This window comes from Sciurus carolinensis, chromosome 5 (assembly GCF_902686445.1).
Source record: "Sciurus carolinensis chromosome 5, mSciCar1.2, whole genome shotgun sequence".
In the NCBI taxonomy this organism is placed as follows: domain Eukaryota; kingdom Metazoa; phylum Chordata; class Mammalia; order Rodentia; family Sciuridae; genus Sciurus; species Sciurus carolinensis.
In genome coordinates this window covers 36,928,894-36,943,411 of record NC_062217.1, presented here as the reverse complement: position 1 = coordinate 36,943,411, position 14,518 = coordinate 36,928,894, and the positions used below count along the sequence as shown (strand labels likewise).

Below are 14,518 nucleotides of genomic sequence, written 5' to 3'. Positions count from 1 at the left end.
ATATGCTCAATTTCAGTTTTCCTAATGTAGTATAGAACAAGTTGAAGTTTTTTTATTATTGTTTGTTTTCTGAATGACTTACTATGACGTATCCAAGTAGTGTGTCAGTTACTTACTGTCTGGAGAACTTCTAAGTAATACTAATTCTTCCAAGACTTCCTTTTTGAGTGGTCCAAGCATACATACTCTTTTAAACCCACAGCAATGGGAATTTACATTCTTATTTCCAGCTGTGCACTATAAAGTATATGTTACATAGTCTTTGTATTAAAATATGATTAGAATGTAATTTATATAAAATGTATTTGTATCAAAATATAACTTAAAGCTGTGATTTTTCACTATCTTGGGTATTTTTCCCAGCCTTTTATATCTTTCATGTAGTCTATCAATTCAATTAGTATGCTTCCTTTTTTTTTTTTTTTTTTCGTACTGGGGATTGAACCCACACCTTACCACCACTGGGCTACATCCCTAGCCCTCTCACTAAGTTGCTGAGGCTGGCCTCAAACTTGCAGTCCTCCAGCCTCAGCCCGGTGAGTTGCTGGAATTACAGGCATGTATCACTGTGCCTGGCTAGACTTTTTTGTTTTTAATAAATATTTCAGATATACCAAAAAGCTGTAGTGCTTCATATGCTTGGGGGTTTTTAAGTTTGGTTGGTTTGCTTTGGTGTTGGTCCTGGAGATTGAACCCAGGCCCTGGTGTATGCTAAGCATACGCTTTACCAATAAGCTACACCCCCAGCCCTTACATATTTTAATAATTTTCAGGATGATCTTATAAGCAAAATTATGAGATAAAGACTAGTCTGTTTATCATTGCTTTTAGAATATTTGTGTTTAATTATGTAAACGTACCCTAAACTCAGGACTGAAATAAATAAAAGAGTGTGTCTGTGCCATGTCAATGAGTACTAAAGAAAAGTTACTCATTACATAACTACAAGTTATACAAGTTTCTAGAAGCGGATTGGTCTCCGAAATTTACCCCACCTCTCCTATTGTTCCCCTGCTAACTCTATTTCCCCATCCTAGAAAAATGGAAAAGCATCAGTTCCAATATCCTAGTGATGTGTGCTCACCTGGATACATGTAAATGTTGCAAGGCACTTAGAAGGAAGGTTGCAGGACCTAGGTGCCCTTCAAGAGTTGAATGGATAAAGGAAATGTGGTATCTACACACCGTGGAATATTACTCAGCCATAAAGAAGAATGAAACTATGGCATTTGCAGGTAAATGGATGGAACTGGAGACTATCATGCTAAATGAAATAAACCAACCCCAAAAAACCAAAGACTGAATGTTTATCTCTAATATGCAGATGCTAAGGCAGGATGGGAGGATAGAAGTTCACTGGTATAGACAAAGAGGAATAAAGGGAAGGGATGGAGATGAGAATAGGAAAGACAGTAGACTGAATTGGACATAACTTTCCTATGTTCATATATGAATGCACAACCAGTGAAACTCCACAGCATGTACAAGAAGAATGGGAAATTATACTTCATGTATATATGATATGTCCATACATTCTACTGTCACATATAACTAAAAAGAACAAAGAAAAAAAGAAGGGAGGTTGCAGGATTGATAGATACACTTATTGGCACCATTTAAGGGATGATCAGTTTAGTGACGATCATATAATAGCTAGCAAAAGCTGATTTTCCTAATAAAATTTATTCTAAAAATAAGTACATGCAGGTCTGATCAAACAGTCAATTCAATAGATGGAGCCAAGCCTAAAACCAGAGCAAAGTCATCATCTAACTGTCCCTGAAGAACACAATGTAGGGAATGTGTGTAAATGGCAAGGTGAATTAGGGGCTGAAACAGGTTGAAAAGCCTTGCTGATAATATGTATTTATCACAATGAATACTTGCCCTGTTTACAAAGAATTTAAAATTTTGATAAGTCTTGGTGGCTACTCCCTATTTGTCATGGGAACAAACCTGACATGCTTAGCCTTAAACTTTCCTTTCTTCTGCCTTTCATTGACTTGGTCTTTGGATTATTAGGAATCATTTTGCTTCTCGTGCTTTCAAATGCCATTCAAAATGGAGGTTACAAGAAGACTCTAGCAGATCTATTATGTCTGAATCAGAAATGTCCTGGAAGTAAATAAACATATACAGCGACCACTAGCAGAGTTGTAGAGCTTGTAGAGTTAGTGATGCTCCAGTCTCTTCTGATCACTCGTTACCCAGTTTGAAATAAACAGAATGTTGAGAACTTTAATTTCAAGCTCGTGGTGTAAGCATACTAAGCATCTCCCTAAACAAGTGGAATGTAACTGTACACCAAGTTGAAAGAAGTCCCTCAAATATCTCCAGGAAATAAAGACTAGTCACCAGGTGGGTGACTCCTGATACTTGCATTCCTCACATTTAGTGAAAAAGACACAAATGCCAAATACTAAGCAGATCCTAGATATAATCTGAAAAGCTCTTCCTCTTCTTTCTTGGTCCAACAATGTACCAACCAATGCACCATTTTAGTTTTATTATAGAGCAGATATTTCAGATGGAACTCTAGAAATCTAGCCACGTTGTCCATCCTTCAGCAGGTATGCCCCCTAGTATTTAACATCTAGGCACATGTTAAACACTGGAATTCTTATGATATATGTCGTTTCCTGCCTCAGAGTTTACAGTTTTAATGAGAAATGTATTAGCAGTTATTTATTCATTCAAGAAAGACTCATGGCACTAGGCTAAGAATTTTATATAAAAAGATCATGGTAAGAATGAAGATCATGCCAAGCACTGTGGCACACACCTGTAATCCCAGTCACTCGGGAGACTGAGGCAGGAGGAGCACAAGTTTGAGGCCGGTCTCAATTTAGCGAGACCCCGTCTCAAAATAAAAATTTTAAAAGGGCATGGGAATGTAGCTTAGTAGTAGAGCACCCGCCTGGGTTCCATCCCTAGTACTAGGGGGGAACAAAGACCAGAAGCTTACAAACCGTACATTTGAACCTACTAAAAACTCCAGAAAAGATAAAAGTTACTTGGCATATAATTAATACAACATGACTTTTTACCGACCTAGGTGTGAACAAAGAATTGCATTAGGGTCACATTTATTTGGGACTTATTAGGATTGCATTCTAGGAGACACAAAATTCAAGCACCTTGAAAATGTGTTCTGAGGTTTTTACAAAATGGTGACTGTTTTTAGAGTTCACATTGCAAAGGGGGTTAATCACTTCACGTATTTGTCAGAACTTAACAATGTGTTCAGCAAGTGTTTGCAGGAAAAGGATTGAGCACAGCCCCGAGCTCTGGGTGGTGTGGGGCAGGAAGGCAGAGTATTCACAGACTGTTAGAAGACTAGTGAATTTGATTCCAGAAAGTTGTAATGCAGGCCAGTTCACAAGGTCAGCACGTACCCAGGTGGTAAGTACAGGCAGCTCGATTCAGAAGTTCAGCTTTGCATCTGCCTGAAACCTGGATCAACAAGGCCTCCCAACTGTTTTAAGCACCCTGATCCAACACTGGTCCATTTCAGTTTCCTCCCCCAAATTCTTCTTTTCCATTACCTTAACCCCATGAATGTCAACATCAAGCTTCAAAAAGAGTATTCAATATGCTCCTAAGAAATTATAAAATCAGCTGGGTGTGGTGGCACACGTAGGAGACTGAGATTGGAGGAGGATGGCAAGTTTGAGTCCAGCTTCAGCAGTTTAGGGAGGCCCTAACCAACAGCAAGACCCTTTCTCAGAATACAAAATAAGAAGGGCTGGGGATGTGGCTCAGTGGTTAAGTACCCCTGGGTTCAATCCCCAGTACCACGAAAAACCAAAAATACAAAATGGGTTTTACAAAATGGTAAAGGTAGAATCACTAAGTGAATGAGTCTGTATAGTATATTAATTTTCTACTTCTGCCCTAACATGTTATCATAAACTTAGTTAAAACAAGTCATCTATGATCTTCCAGTTCTGCAGCTCAGAAGTCTGAAATGGATTTCAATAGGCTAAAATTAAGGCGTCGGCAGGGCCATGTTCCTTCCGGAGGCTGTAGGGGAGAATCCATTCCCTAGTCTCTCCCAGATTCCAGCATCTGCCTGCATTCCTCAGCGTGCAGCCCGGTCCTCCATCTTCAAAGACAGCAACGCCAGGCTGAGTCCTTTTCATTCTGCTGTCCCCACTTTCCTCTTTGGTCTCCCTCTTCTACTTCTAAGGACTCTTGTGATCACACTGGCCCACCTGGGAAATCAATATAACTCCCCTATTTGAAGGTCACTGATTAGCAAATTTAATTCCATCTGTAACCTTAATTTCTCTTTGCCAGGAAACAACATATTCACAAATTCCAGAGAGGAGGACTTGACATCTTTTAGAGGAGGGTGTTGAACTGCATTATTCTGCCAACCACAGATATTATCTCAAAGATTTCTTAATAGAAATTTGAAAGTGAAAGTATTAATACAGTTAGTTCTGTTATCTAAATTGAAATAAAAATAAGTCCTTGGGATAACTGGAACACTCTTACAAACAAATGAATATTTTTTATTTGCACCCTGATACTATAGCAAATAGATGCTATTTTATTATTTAAGGAAAAGGACATCAATCCCCACAGCACAAAAAAAAGAAAAAAATACAATAATCACACTTGTATATTTTGACTGACTTTTGCTATTTCTTTGTCTTCATCAGTAATACAGATTTGGTCATTAGATGGACTAGAAACTGCCTCCAAACCTTCATTTAATTCTTCAGATTTCAGCCTGCTAATCCTTTCTCTTTCTCCTGGTTTTTCAACATCCTTCAAGGAACTGGAAACCTCTTCCCTTCCCTCTTCTTTGGAAGTAGTGAGTTTTTCTAGGGATTCTACTACTTCATTTCTCAACTCATCTTCAGATTCTTCAAAATTTCTGAAATGATAAACAATAAAAAAGAATCAGCATCAGGCTATGAAAGCACTAATATGAAAACGAGTTTCCCTTTTCATTGCCCACTCCAACTTGAAAGTTACATTTTCGTCCAGGTCTGACTTTCCTAAGGGTGACAACTAACCAATGTCGGGAGAACCAGTCCTCCGTTGGACTTGTATTCAATAACCATTATTATATCCATTAGTATCTACCACACCTATGCTGAAGAGAAAGAAAATACACAGAATGAAACTTCTGCCACATATTAATGGTACACATATGCCAGTCCCTGTCCTTGGGTACTGTCACACACTACATTTCATTTAAATACTAATAACATAGATATTCTCACCATCAAATTATAGATAAAGAAATTGGGACTTGGGAGAGGTTAAAAAACATGCCCTGGGTTTCAGCACCATTTTGTGGCACAAGGCTAAGAATTTTATGTTAAAAAAAAAAAAATTACAGGATATAAAGACCATGCCAGGCACAGTGGCAAGGGAGGCTGAGAAAGGAGGATCTGCAAGTTCAAGGTCAGCCTCAGCAACTTGGCAAGACCCCTGTCCCAGAATAAAAATTTAGAAAGGCATGGGAACCTGGCTCATTCAGAGGCACTAGAGTCACACACTACATAACAGTCTCTGTCGATGACAGACTGCGTGTGCAGCAGCGGTTCCATGAGATTAGAGGGGAGCTGAGAAATTCCTATGGCCCAGGGAGGTCACACAACACATTCTTTACGTGTCTGTGGCGCTGCTGGTGTATACACTCACTGCTCTGCCAGTCATATAAAAGTGCATCACACACAATCATGATATAAAAATATACATGATATAATGATATAATACTTAATCATATTAATACTTGACAACAAACAACTATATCACTGGCTTGTGAATTTACTATGCTTTTTATCATTATGTAATATGTACCCTATTTATAAAAGAAAGTTTACTGTTAACGGTATGCTGTGTTATGTTGGCAGCAGCCTCATACATCTCAGGTTTATTGCATCCCTTAAAGGCATCAACGGGCCAGGTTGTCACCTCAAGTGTGGGAAGCCATCCTTATCCAGCAGAATCAGAGGAGGTTGAGTCATGGGACACAGACCTGGCTTCCAGGAACTAGCAGGCACAGAAGTATGTGGCGCTGTGTGGGAGTGATTCCCTGTCTAGTTTCCCTGAGAAAATGTCTCCCCTAACTGCACCCCATCCTGTTCGTCACAGAAGCCCCTCCCATTCCAGACCCCTTTACCTGTGTGTCTATAAATGAAAGAGAGTTGGGCGACTCCATGTTGTTAGAGACCAGAGCTGGTATGGCCAGACCCGTCACCACCCCCATCTCATTTAAAAAAGAGTATTGGCTCTTGTGTGTTTATTGATTAGATAAGTTTGTGGATGGGACGTGACTGAGAGAGCCCCCCCACCATTCAAGGGAACTTCACCTCTAGGGTTGTGGAACTGCACTTCATTATGTTTGCACAAAGATAAAATCGCCCAACAGCACATATTTCCCTGAGCTTGTCCCATCATCAAATGACCCATGACTGTAGTTAGCAGAGCCAGGAATTGAAATTGTGTCCAAGACTGCAACACAGATATTTCTAGAAAGAGACTAAGAGACCAAGAAAATAACCTTGAAGAATGCTAATATTTAAGCAGCAGGTGAAGGAGACAGAGCTGGTAAAAGCCAAGAATAAGAGTATCAAGGAAGCCAAGGGAGAAGCCAGATGAGATGAGGGTTAGAATGATGTAGTGCCTTGGCAACAGTGGGAACAGACCACCGCTGAGAGACCATTCCAGAAGAGTGCCATGCAGCAGGGGCCAGTGTACAATGGACTGAGAAAGCAACGGCACAAGAAGGTGGTGACAATGAGCAGGAAAGACAGGAAGAAAGACTCCTGTGAACGCAGAGAAGCTCCAGAGCTGGGAAACTCTGGTGACCCCACCTACAAACCACACCCTGTCCTGTGAAGTCTGTGAGAGACACTGTCACAGGATGAGAGCAGGGAGGTGGGGATGGGCGTGCAAGGATGAGGGTTCACACTAGCTGCAACACAGGGAAGGACTCTGACCAGGCAAGGGGTTGTGAAGCATCGCACAGGACCCCCCTGAAATCGGAGGATCCATGAGTACAGCTCCATTCATTAAGTTGTCATCCTGAGGTATGTGATTTACAAAAGATTTTCCCTTTGTCTTCATTCCTTTACAATTTAGAGTGTGAAGAATCTGGGTGGGGAAACAAATTAAAAGACTACAAATAGGAAAAGAAGAACTCAAACTACCACTATTTGCCGATAACATGATTCTGTATTTAGAAGATCCAGAAAATTCCACCTCAAAACTTCTACAACTCATAAATGAATTCAGCAAAATAGCAGGATATAAAATCAATACCCATAAATCAAATGCATTTCTATACACAAGCAACAAATCCACTGCAAAAGAAATTGGGAAAACTACCCCATTCACAATCACCTCAACAAAAATAAAATACTGGGGAATCAATCTAACAAAAGAGGTGAAAGACCTCTACAATGAGAACTACAGAACACTAAAGAAAGAAATTGAAGACCTTAGAAGATGGAAAAATCTCCCATGCTCTTGGAAAGGCAGAGTCGATGTTGTCAAAATGACCATACTACCAAAAGTGCTATACAGATTCAATACAATTCCTATTAAAATCCCAATGACATTCTTCATGAAGCTAGAAAAAGAAAATATGAAATTCATTTAGAAAAATAAGAGACCCAGAATAGCCAAGGCAATCCTTAGCAAGAAGAGTGAAGCAGGAGGCATCACAATACCAGACCTTAAACTATACTACAGAGCAATAGTAACAAAAATGGCATGGTATTGGCACCAAAATAGATATGTAGACCAATAGTACAAAATAGAAAACACAGAGACAAACCCACATAAATATGTCTATCTCATACTAGACAAAGGTGCCAAAACTATACACTGGAGAAAAGATAGCCTATTCAACAAATGGTGCTGGGAAAACTGGAAATCCATATGTAACAACATGAAATTAAACCTCTCTCTCTCACCCTGCACAAAACTCAACTCAAGTGGATCAAAGACTTAGGCACTAAAACAGAGACACTGCACCTAATAGAAGAAAAAGTAGACCCAAATCTTCATCATGTCAGCTTAGGACATGACTTCCTTAACAAGACTCTGAAAGCACAAGAAGTAAAATCAAGAATCACAAGAAGTAAAATCAAGAATCAATAAATGGAATGGATTCAAATTAAAAAGCTTCTTCTCGGCAAAGGAAATAATCTGAAGAGAGAGCCTACAGAATGGGAAAAAAATCTTTACTACATGCATCTCAGATACAGCACTAATCTCTAGGATATATAAAGAACTCAAAAAAACAAATAACCCAATCAACAAATGGGCTACAGAAAAGAAGAATAAATACAATTGAGCAACAAACATATGAAAAAATGTTCATCATTTCTTGCAATTAGAGAAATGCAAGTAAAAAATGCTCTAAAATTTCATCTCCAGTCAGAATGGCAATTATTAGGAATATAAGCAATAATAAGTGTTGATGAGGATGTGGGTATAAAAGTACATTCATACATTGTTGGTCGGACTGCAACCAACTTTGAAAAGCAGTATGGAGATTCCTAAGAAAACTGGAATGGAATCACCATTTGACTCAGTTATCCCACTCCTCATTTTATACCCAAAGAATTTTAAATCAGCATACTACAGTGACGCAGCCACATCAATGTTTACAGCAGCTCAATTCATGATAGCAAAACATGGAACCAACACAGATGCCCTTCAACAGATGAATGGATAAAGAAAATGTGGTACATATACATAATGGAATATTACTCAACCTTAAAGAAGAATGAAATTATGGCATTTTCAGGTAAATGGGTGGAACTGGAGAAGATCATGCTCAGAGAAATAAGCCAATCCCATATAACCAAAGGTTGAATGTTTTCTCTGAAAAATGAATGCTGATCCATAGTGGGGGGTGGGTAGGGAAGTATGAAGAAACTCTGGATTGTACAGAGGGGAGTGAGGGGAGGGGAGAGATGGGGATGGGAAGAATGGTAGATTGAGAGACATTATTACCCTATATATATGAAAAATTTTTTTGAAATATCACTGTCAAAGAAAGTTAATGAAAAAATAAATAAATAAAAATTAAGAAAAAAGAATCTAGATATGGGTTCTTTTTTATCATTACTGCTCAGTAATTGTTTTATTTCCCATATATGATGATCCATGTGCTCAATGGTAATGAAAAGTTAGGCTCAGTGGTAGAATATTTATTTGCTTAGGATGTGTGAGGCCCTGGGTTCAATCCCCAGCACTGCAAAAATAAAATCATTTCATAAAAACTGTAAAAGTTTGTAGCTATAATTGCTTTAAATATTGCTTTTTCCCTACTCTCTTCTTATGGAACTCCTTTTGCACATATATTGGAACCTCATGCCTCTTAACATTCTTCCACATTTTCCATCCTTTTTTAACAAATTATAAATTGTACTTTGTTATAAAGTTGCATGTTCATGATGCACCATGTATGCACTGAAATACTATACAGTGTGCCTTTGCCTTTGCTTTTCCACTGAGCTCTGCTCACTCTATTATGGAGGTTCATCTCAACTGACGCATGCAGATCCGGTTCATCCCCTTACCTAGCAGTAACTCCATCTTTGAACGAACCACTGCAGCAGAGCCTGCCACCTATTCCCACTCAAACCTGCCCCTCCTGAACATAAGCTGCACTGGATCAAGTTCACCTCCTGAAGCCAGTGGGCCATGACTCCATTCCCACTGGTGAGGAGAGGCAGTCAGGACTGGAGCAAATGTCATTGTCAACCTCTTGTTCTGTCCACACCCTGACCTGCAGCCGGGCCTCCAGCTGCCTTGACTGGGTTCCACAGACAGGTGATGTGAGGGACAGAAGGAGGACTCTGTGAGGGACAGTCACTAGACACTGAGCCTTGCTGCAGAACCCATCTGTCCTTGCACATGCGGATGCTGTTGTGTGATAGAGAAATGAGTCTCTCAGGCTTTAAGGGAAGCCTGCTTCACCAGCCAATACAAAAGCACTCCATTCCCATTCCGAGGGACATTGAGGTCTCCCTGTCATCGGGCAACTCATGTCCTCCTGAGTGTCTCCTTGGGCACATGGTGTGAGTTGTTGGAGACTCACACCATGGAGGTGGTCCCAGGAAAGGCCAGTCTTTCCCAGCACTTTGCAGCACTTCATGTGGTCACTCTTGCCACGTCTGGGTGTTTCAATATGAATTGCCCCAGTTGATGATGAGGACTGTCTAGCTGCATGTCTTGCCCTGGGCTCTCTCCTCGAATGACTGTTGGTGGACTTTGCATGGGTTTCCATTGGGGTGACTTACTTGTGCTCATTCTTTCTACATTCTGGACCTGTCCTTTGTTGTTTATTTGGTTGCAACTTCTCTGAGTTTGGTTCTTTCACCTCAGACATGGTATGTATCATCAGATGTAAATCTTCTAATGCAGGCTTTTTATTTCTTTTTTAAAATTTTTTTTATGTGATCTTTTTATTTACACATAACAGTAGAGTATATTCTGAAAAAATTATACATAAATGGAGTAAGACTTATTCTAATTAGATCCCATTCTCGTGGTTGTACACGGTGTGGAGTTACACTGGTCATGTATTCATATGTGAACATAGGAAAGTTATGGTCCAATTCATCCTATTGCCTTTTCCATTCCCATCCTCCCTCCCTTCTTGTCATTCCCCTTTGTCTAATCCAATGAACTTCTATTCTTCCCTCCCCACTTTATGTTGTGTTAGCATCCACATATCAGACAGAACATTCAGCCTTTGATTTTTTGGGATTGTTTTATTTCACTTAGCCTGATATTCTCTAGTTCCATCCATTTACCATCAAATGCCATAGTTCCAATCTTCTTTATGCCTGAGTAATATTCCATTGTGTATTTATGCCACATTTTCTTTATCCATTCATTTGTTGAAGGGCAACTAGGTTGATTCCAAAGCTTAGCTACTATGAATTGAGCTGCAATAACATTGATGTAGCTGTATCATTGTAGTATGCCGATTTTAAGTCCTTTGGGTATATACCAAGGAATGGAAGAGCTGGGTCAAATGGTGGTCAGACTCTTTATTTCTTAAGAAGGGAAAATAACTATTCCTTTCTTTTGTGGTGACTCAACTCTTTCTCCTATTGATATTTTTCTTATTCTCTTTAAAAATGTTTATATTTCCTATATATATATTTTTTTCTTTTATATGATTCAAGTTTTTTGGTCCTTTGAGTAATATGACAGTTTTGTATTCCAGTGCTGTCCATCATTTTTTTCATTAACTACATTTGTTCTGGTATTTATTTATTTATTTGTTGGATTGTTTGCTTTTTCTTTTATGGTGCGGGGGATGGAACCTAGGGTCTTCAGATTTCTAGGCAAGCACTCCATCACTAAGCTACAAATCCCAGACCCTGTGGGTTAAATTTTAATTTCTACTGATAGAATTTTTCAACTTCCAAAGTTCTAGTTAGTTAATTATCAAAATCTTTACTGTGGTTTGAATGTTTGCATCACCCTAAAATTCAGAAACCAATCCTCCAATGTGACTGTCTTAGGAGATGGACCTTTAAGAAGTGATTAGCTCATGAAGCTATTAGTGCTCTTATAAAAGAGGCCTGGGGGAGCTTGTTTGCCCTCCACCATGTGAGGGCACAACTAAAAGGTGTCATCTATGACCCCAAAAGTCAGCCTTGCCAGATACTGAATCTGTTGAATGCTTGATCTTGGATTTACTAACACCTAGAACTGTAAGTATCTGTTACTTGTAAGTTACCTGATTCAAAGTATTTTGTTATAGTAGTCCAGACAAGACAATTTTCCTGTTCTTCATTGAGGGACTGCTTTTTTCTCATGTTTCCTTTGTTGTTGGTAGTGGTGGTGCTGGGGATTGAATCCCAGGTTCTTATACATGCTAAGCAAGCACTCTACCACTGAGCTACATCTCCAGTCTCCTAATTAGTTTAATTGAATAATTTTAAATATTCAATATTATAATCTTCACAGGATAATTATGTTATCTGAAATTTTTTATGGTCTTATCCAGCTATGTATTGCATTTACTATTTCCCCTAGTAAATTTCAAGTTTCTGCTTTATTTGTTGAGATAGGGTCTTGTGATACTGTCCCCAGGCTGGCCTGGACTCCTGGGCTCAAGTAATCTTCCCATCTCAGCCTCCCAAGTAGCCAGGGAGATAGGCATAAGCTACTGTGCCTGGATTCTATTTTTAAATTTTAAATTGTGAGTTAATCTTCACTGATGCGTTAGTGAAATAATATAATGTTATAACTCCAGAGTGGGTATTTTTGTTTGTTTTTTTGCAGTACCAAGGAGTGAGCTTAGGGTCTCACACGTACTAGGTAAGTGCTCTACCACTAAGCTATATCACAGTTCTTTTTTTCCCCATTTTTTCATAGCTTTATTGAGGTAAAATTGAAGTATAATAAAATGCACATATTTGAAGTATACAATTTGATCATTTTTGACATGTTTTGACATATATGTAATCAATATAATCAATATAAAAATATTTTTTTTTTCCAAGGCACATTTAATTTAATATCAAGAGTGTAATACAAAAGGCCCAAATACAATGAAGGAACACATTCCCCCATTAACACCAACAACAATGCTCTTTTGACATGTGCCTGTTGAATGGGATGGGGTTTCATAAAGTTCACTACTGGAAAAAAATAATGCAGTGAGTCTCATCACAGCCAATATCCTTATACAATCTAGTTGTGAAATGAATGTTTATAATGCTTCAAACAGTTTAAACCTGAAGTTGGATACCACACCTTCATGTTTATACAGTCCTCAGTTAAGATTGTCTAGTTTTTGCAACCAAAGAACAAACCATTGATGAAAACCGCATTGATTTAAGGCTCCGTTATGTGATATAGAGCCCTAAGCTAAATGGTTAGATATATGCACTACTTGTATGGACATCTGTTATTTGATTTTCTCGTGACTATTAAAGTTGGTTCTCAGCAAAAAACCCTTTAACGGCAAAATCACCTCATTTGAGTTTTGACCCAGAAGTTCAACAACAATCACGAAGTCCACAGTCTTATTGGCAAAACTGATACACAGTGTCTCTAAGTCATTATGCTCAAGGTTAAGAGCGATGCATATTCCGTTTTTACATTTTACTGGAATTTTACATGTTCAATTCATGATTTTAAATCTCTAGGTTTTCAATCCTCCAAACTGTCTGAAGACACAGTGTGCCACAGACTTAAGACTTCTGTTTCTCCCTCTATTTTCTTCAAACAGAAACATTTCTCAAGTGTCTACATGTTCTAGAAGGGGAATTTTTCGGAGATGGCCTCTTCTTCGGAATAGTCCGACGACATCAGGCCTCAGAAGCAAGGGGAAGGGGAAGAGAAAAAAGCTGAAACACAAGGTTCATCGGGTAAGTTTTACATTAACCATTACAAGCTGCACGGTATAAGAATGTGGCCTTTTTTTTTTTTTTTGCTCAAAAAGTCTGAGTCTTGGTGTGGAAACGAGTACTTGGCTGTCCCACCACAGCTGTCTTGTAGTGGGACTGTCAGGGAAGTCTTGACTGGGGAGTATGATTTGTTTACCTATCAGGCGTAAACTTCCAGGCACTCAGTTCATTTTGGGCTTGTTCCAGTTTGTCTTTAGTCTGTTCCAGTTCGCCTTTCATTTTTAGGAAAAACAAGTTGATCGCTGGGTCTACCATTGTTGATCTCAGTTGGGCGACACTCGGCTGCTGGACTTGCTTGAGGTACTGAATTTGAGTAGTACACTCTTGCATCTCTTGTTCCTTGGTCGCTAGTCGCATTACAAGGATGTTTTCCCTGCGTGCAGACTCCTGCTGCTGTTGCTTTAGTTTTTCTTCAGACTCCCTTAAGCCTGTTACATCATTTGAGTTAAGATCTGTGTACTTGCCCTCCAAAGCTTGAACATAAGCTTCATACTGTTTCCATCTTAGAATTAACTCATCTCGTGCCATAACTTTGAAGTCTGTTTCACTGAGTCGAACCTTTTTTGGAAGAGGTTCTTCGTTGGTCATCTTGAATCCCAGGAGTCGCCTCCCGGCCGCTGCCGCAGCCGCCCGCCCGCCCGCGGCGGGGCCCCGCCGGGGCAGGAAAGGCGAGGGGAGGCCGGCCGTCCGCCCGGCCCGAGCGGGGCCTCCAGCCGTAATGGAGCAGCTGCACCCCGGCGCCACGCCCGGCCCTTCCCGGAGTCCGGCGCGCGCCCCGCGGCCGCCGGGGCTCAGCAGCGCCGTGGGGGCGGGCTAAAAATATTTTCATTACTTTTTTTTACTTTGAAATCATGCAGACTGTTTCCTGTATGATTTATCACATTAGAAATCAATCACCTTACAATATATAGAACCACACCCCCACTTCACAGCAACTTCAAAATTAAACAGCACACTTACAAATATCTCACAGTTCAAGGAAGAAAACACAAGAAAAGTAAATAAAAAGTACTTTGAACTAAGGGATAATAAAAGCTTAAAATATTAGCCAGGCATGGTGGTGCACACTTGTAATCCCAGTGGCTTGGGAGGCTCAGACAGGAAGA

General features: G+C 39.6%; 2 protein-coding genes across 6 annotated transcripts in view; both read right to left on the bottom strand.

The window, feature by feature from the left end:
- Window positions 1–4,532: 4,532 nt before the first annotated feature.
- Nek5 (NIMA related kinase 5) overlaps window positions 4,533–14,518 on the bottom strand; it is a 68,224-nt gene continuing 58,238 nt past the window's right edge. For all 5 annotated transcript variants that reach the window (XM_047554030.1, XM_047554033.1, XM_047554034.1 and 2 more), the window contains one exon: window positions 4,533–4,885. In XM_047554030.1, coding sequence (XP_047409986.1) covers window positions 4,618–4,885 — 268 coding nt within the window. In that variant the 3' untranslated portion in view covers window positions 4,533–4,617. The remainder of the gene's footprint in view (window positions 4,886–14,518) is intronic.
- Window positions 12,497–14,217, bottom strand: LOC124985367 (pre-mRNA-splicing regulator WTAP-like). The gene is made up of 2 exons (XM_047554036.1): window positions 13,550–14,217; window positions 12,497–13,322 (listed from the first exon to the last, which is right to left on the bottom strand). The coding sequence occupies exons 1-2, from the start codon at window positions 13,998–14,000 to the stop codon at window positions 13,261–13,263; spliced, it is 513 nt and encodes a 170-aa protein (XP_047409992.1). The 5' UTR covers window positions 14,001–14,217; the 3' UTR covers window positions 12,497–13,260.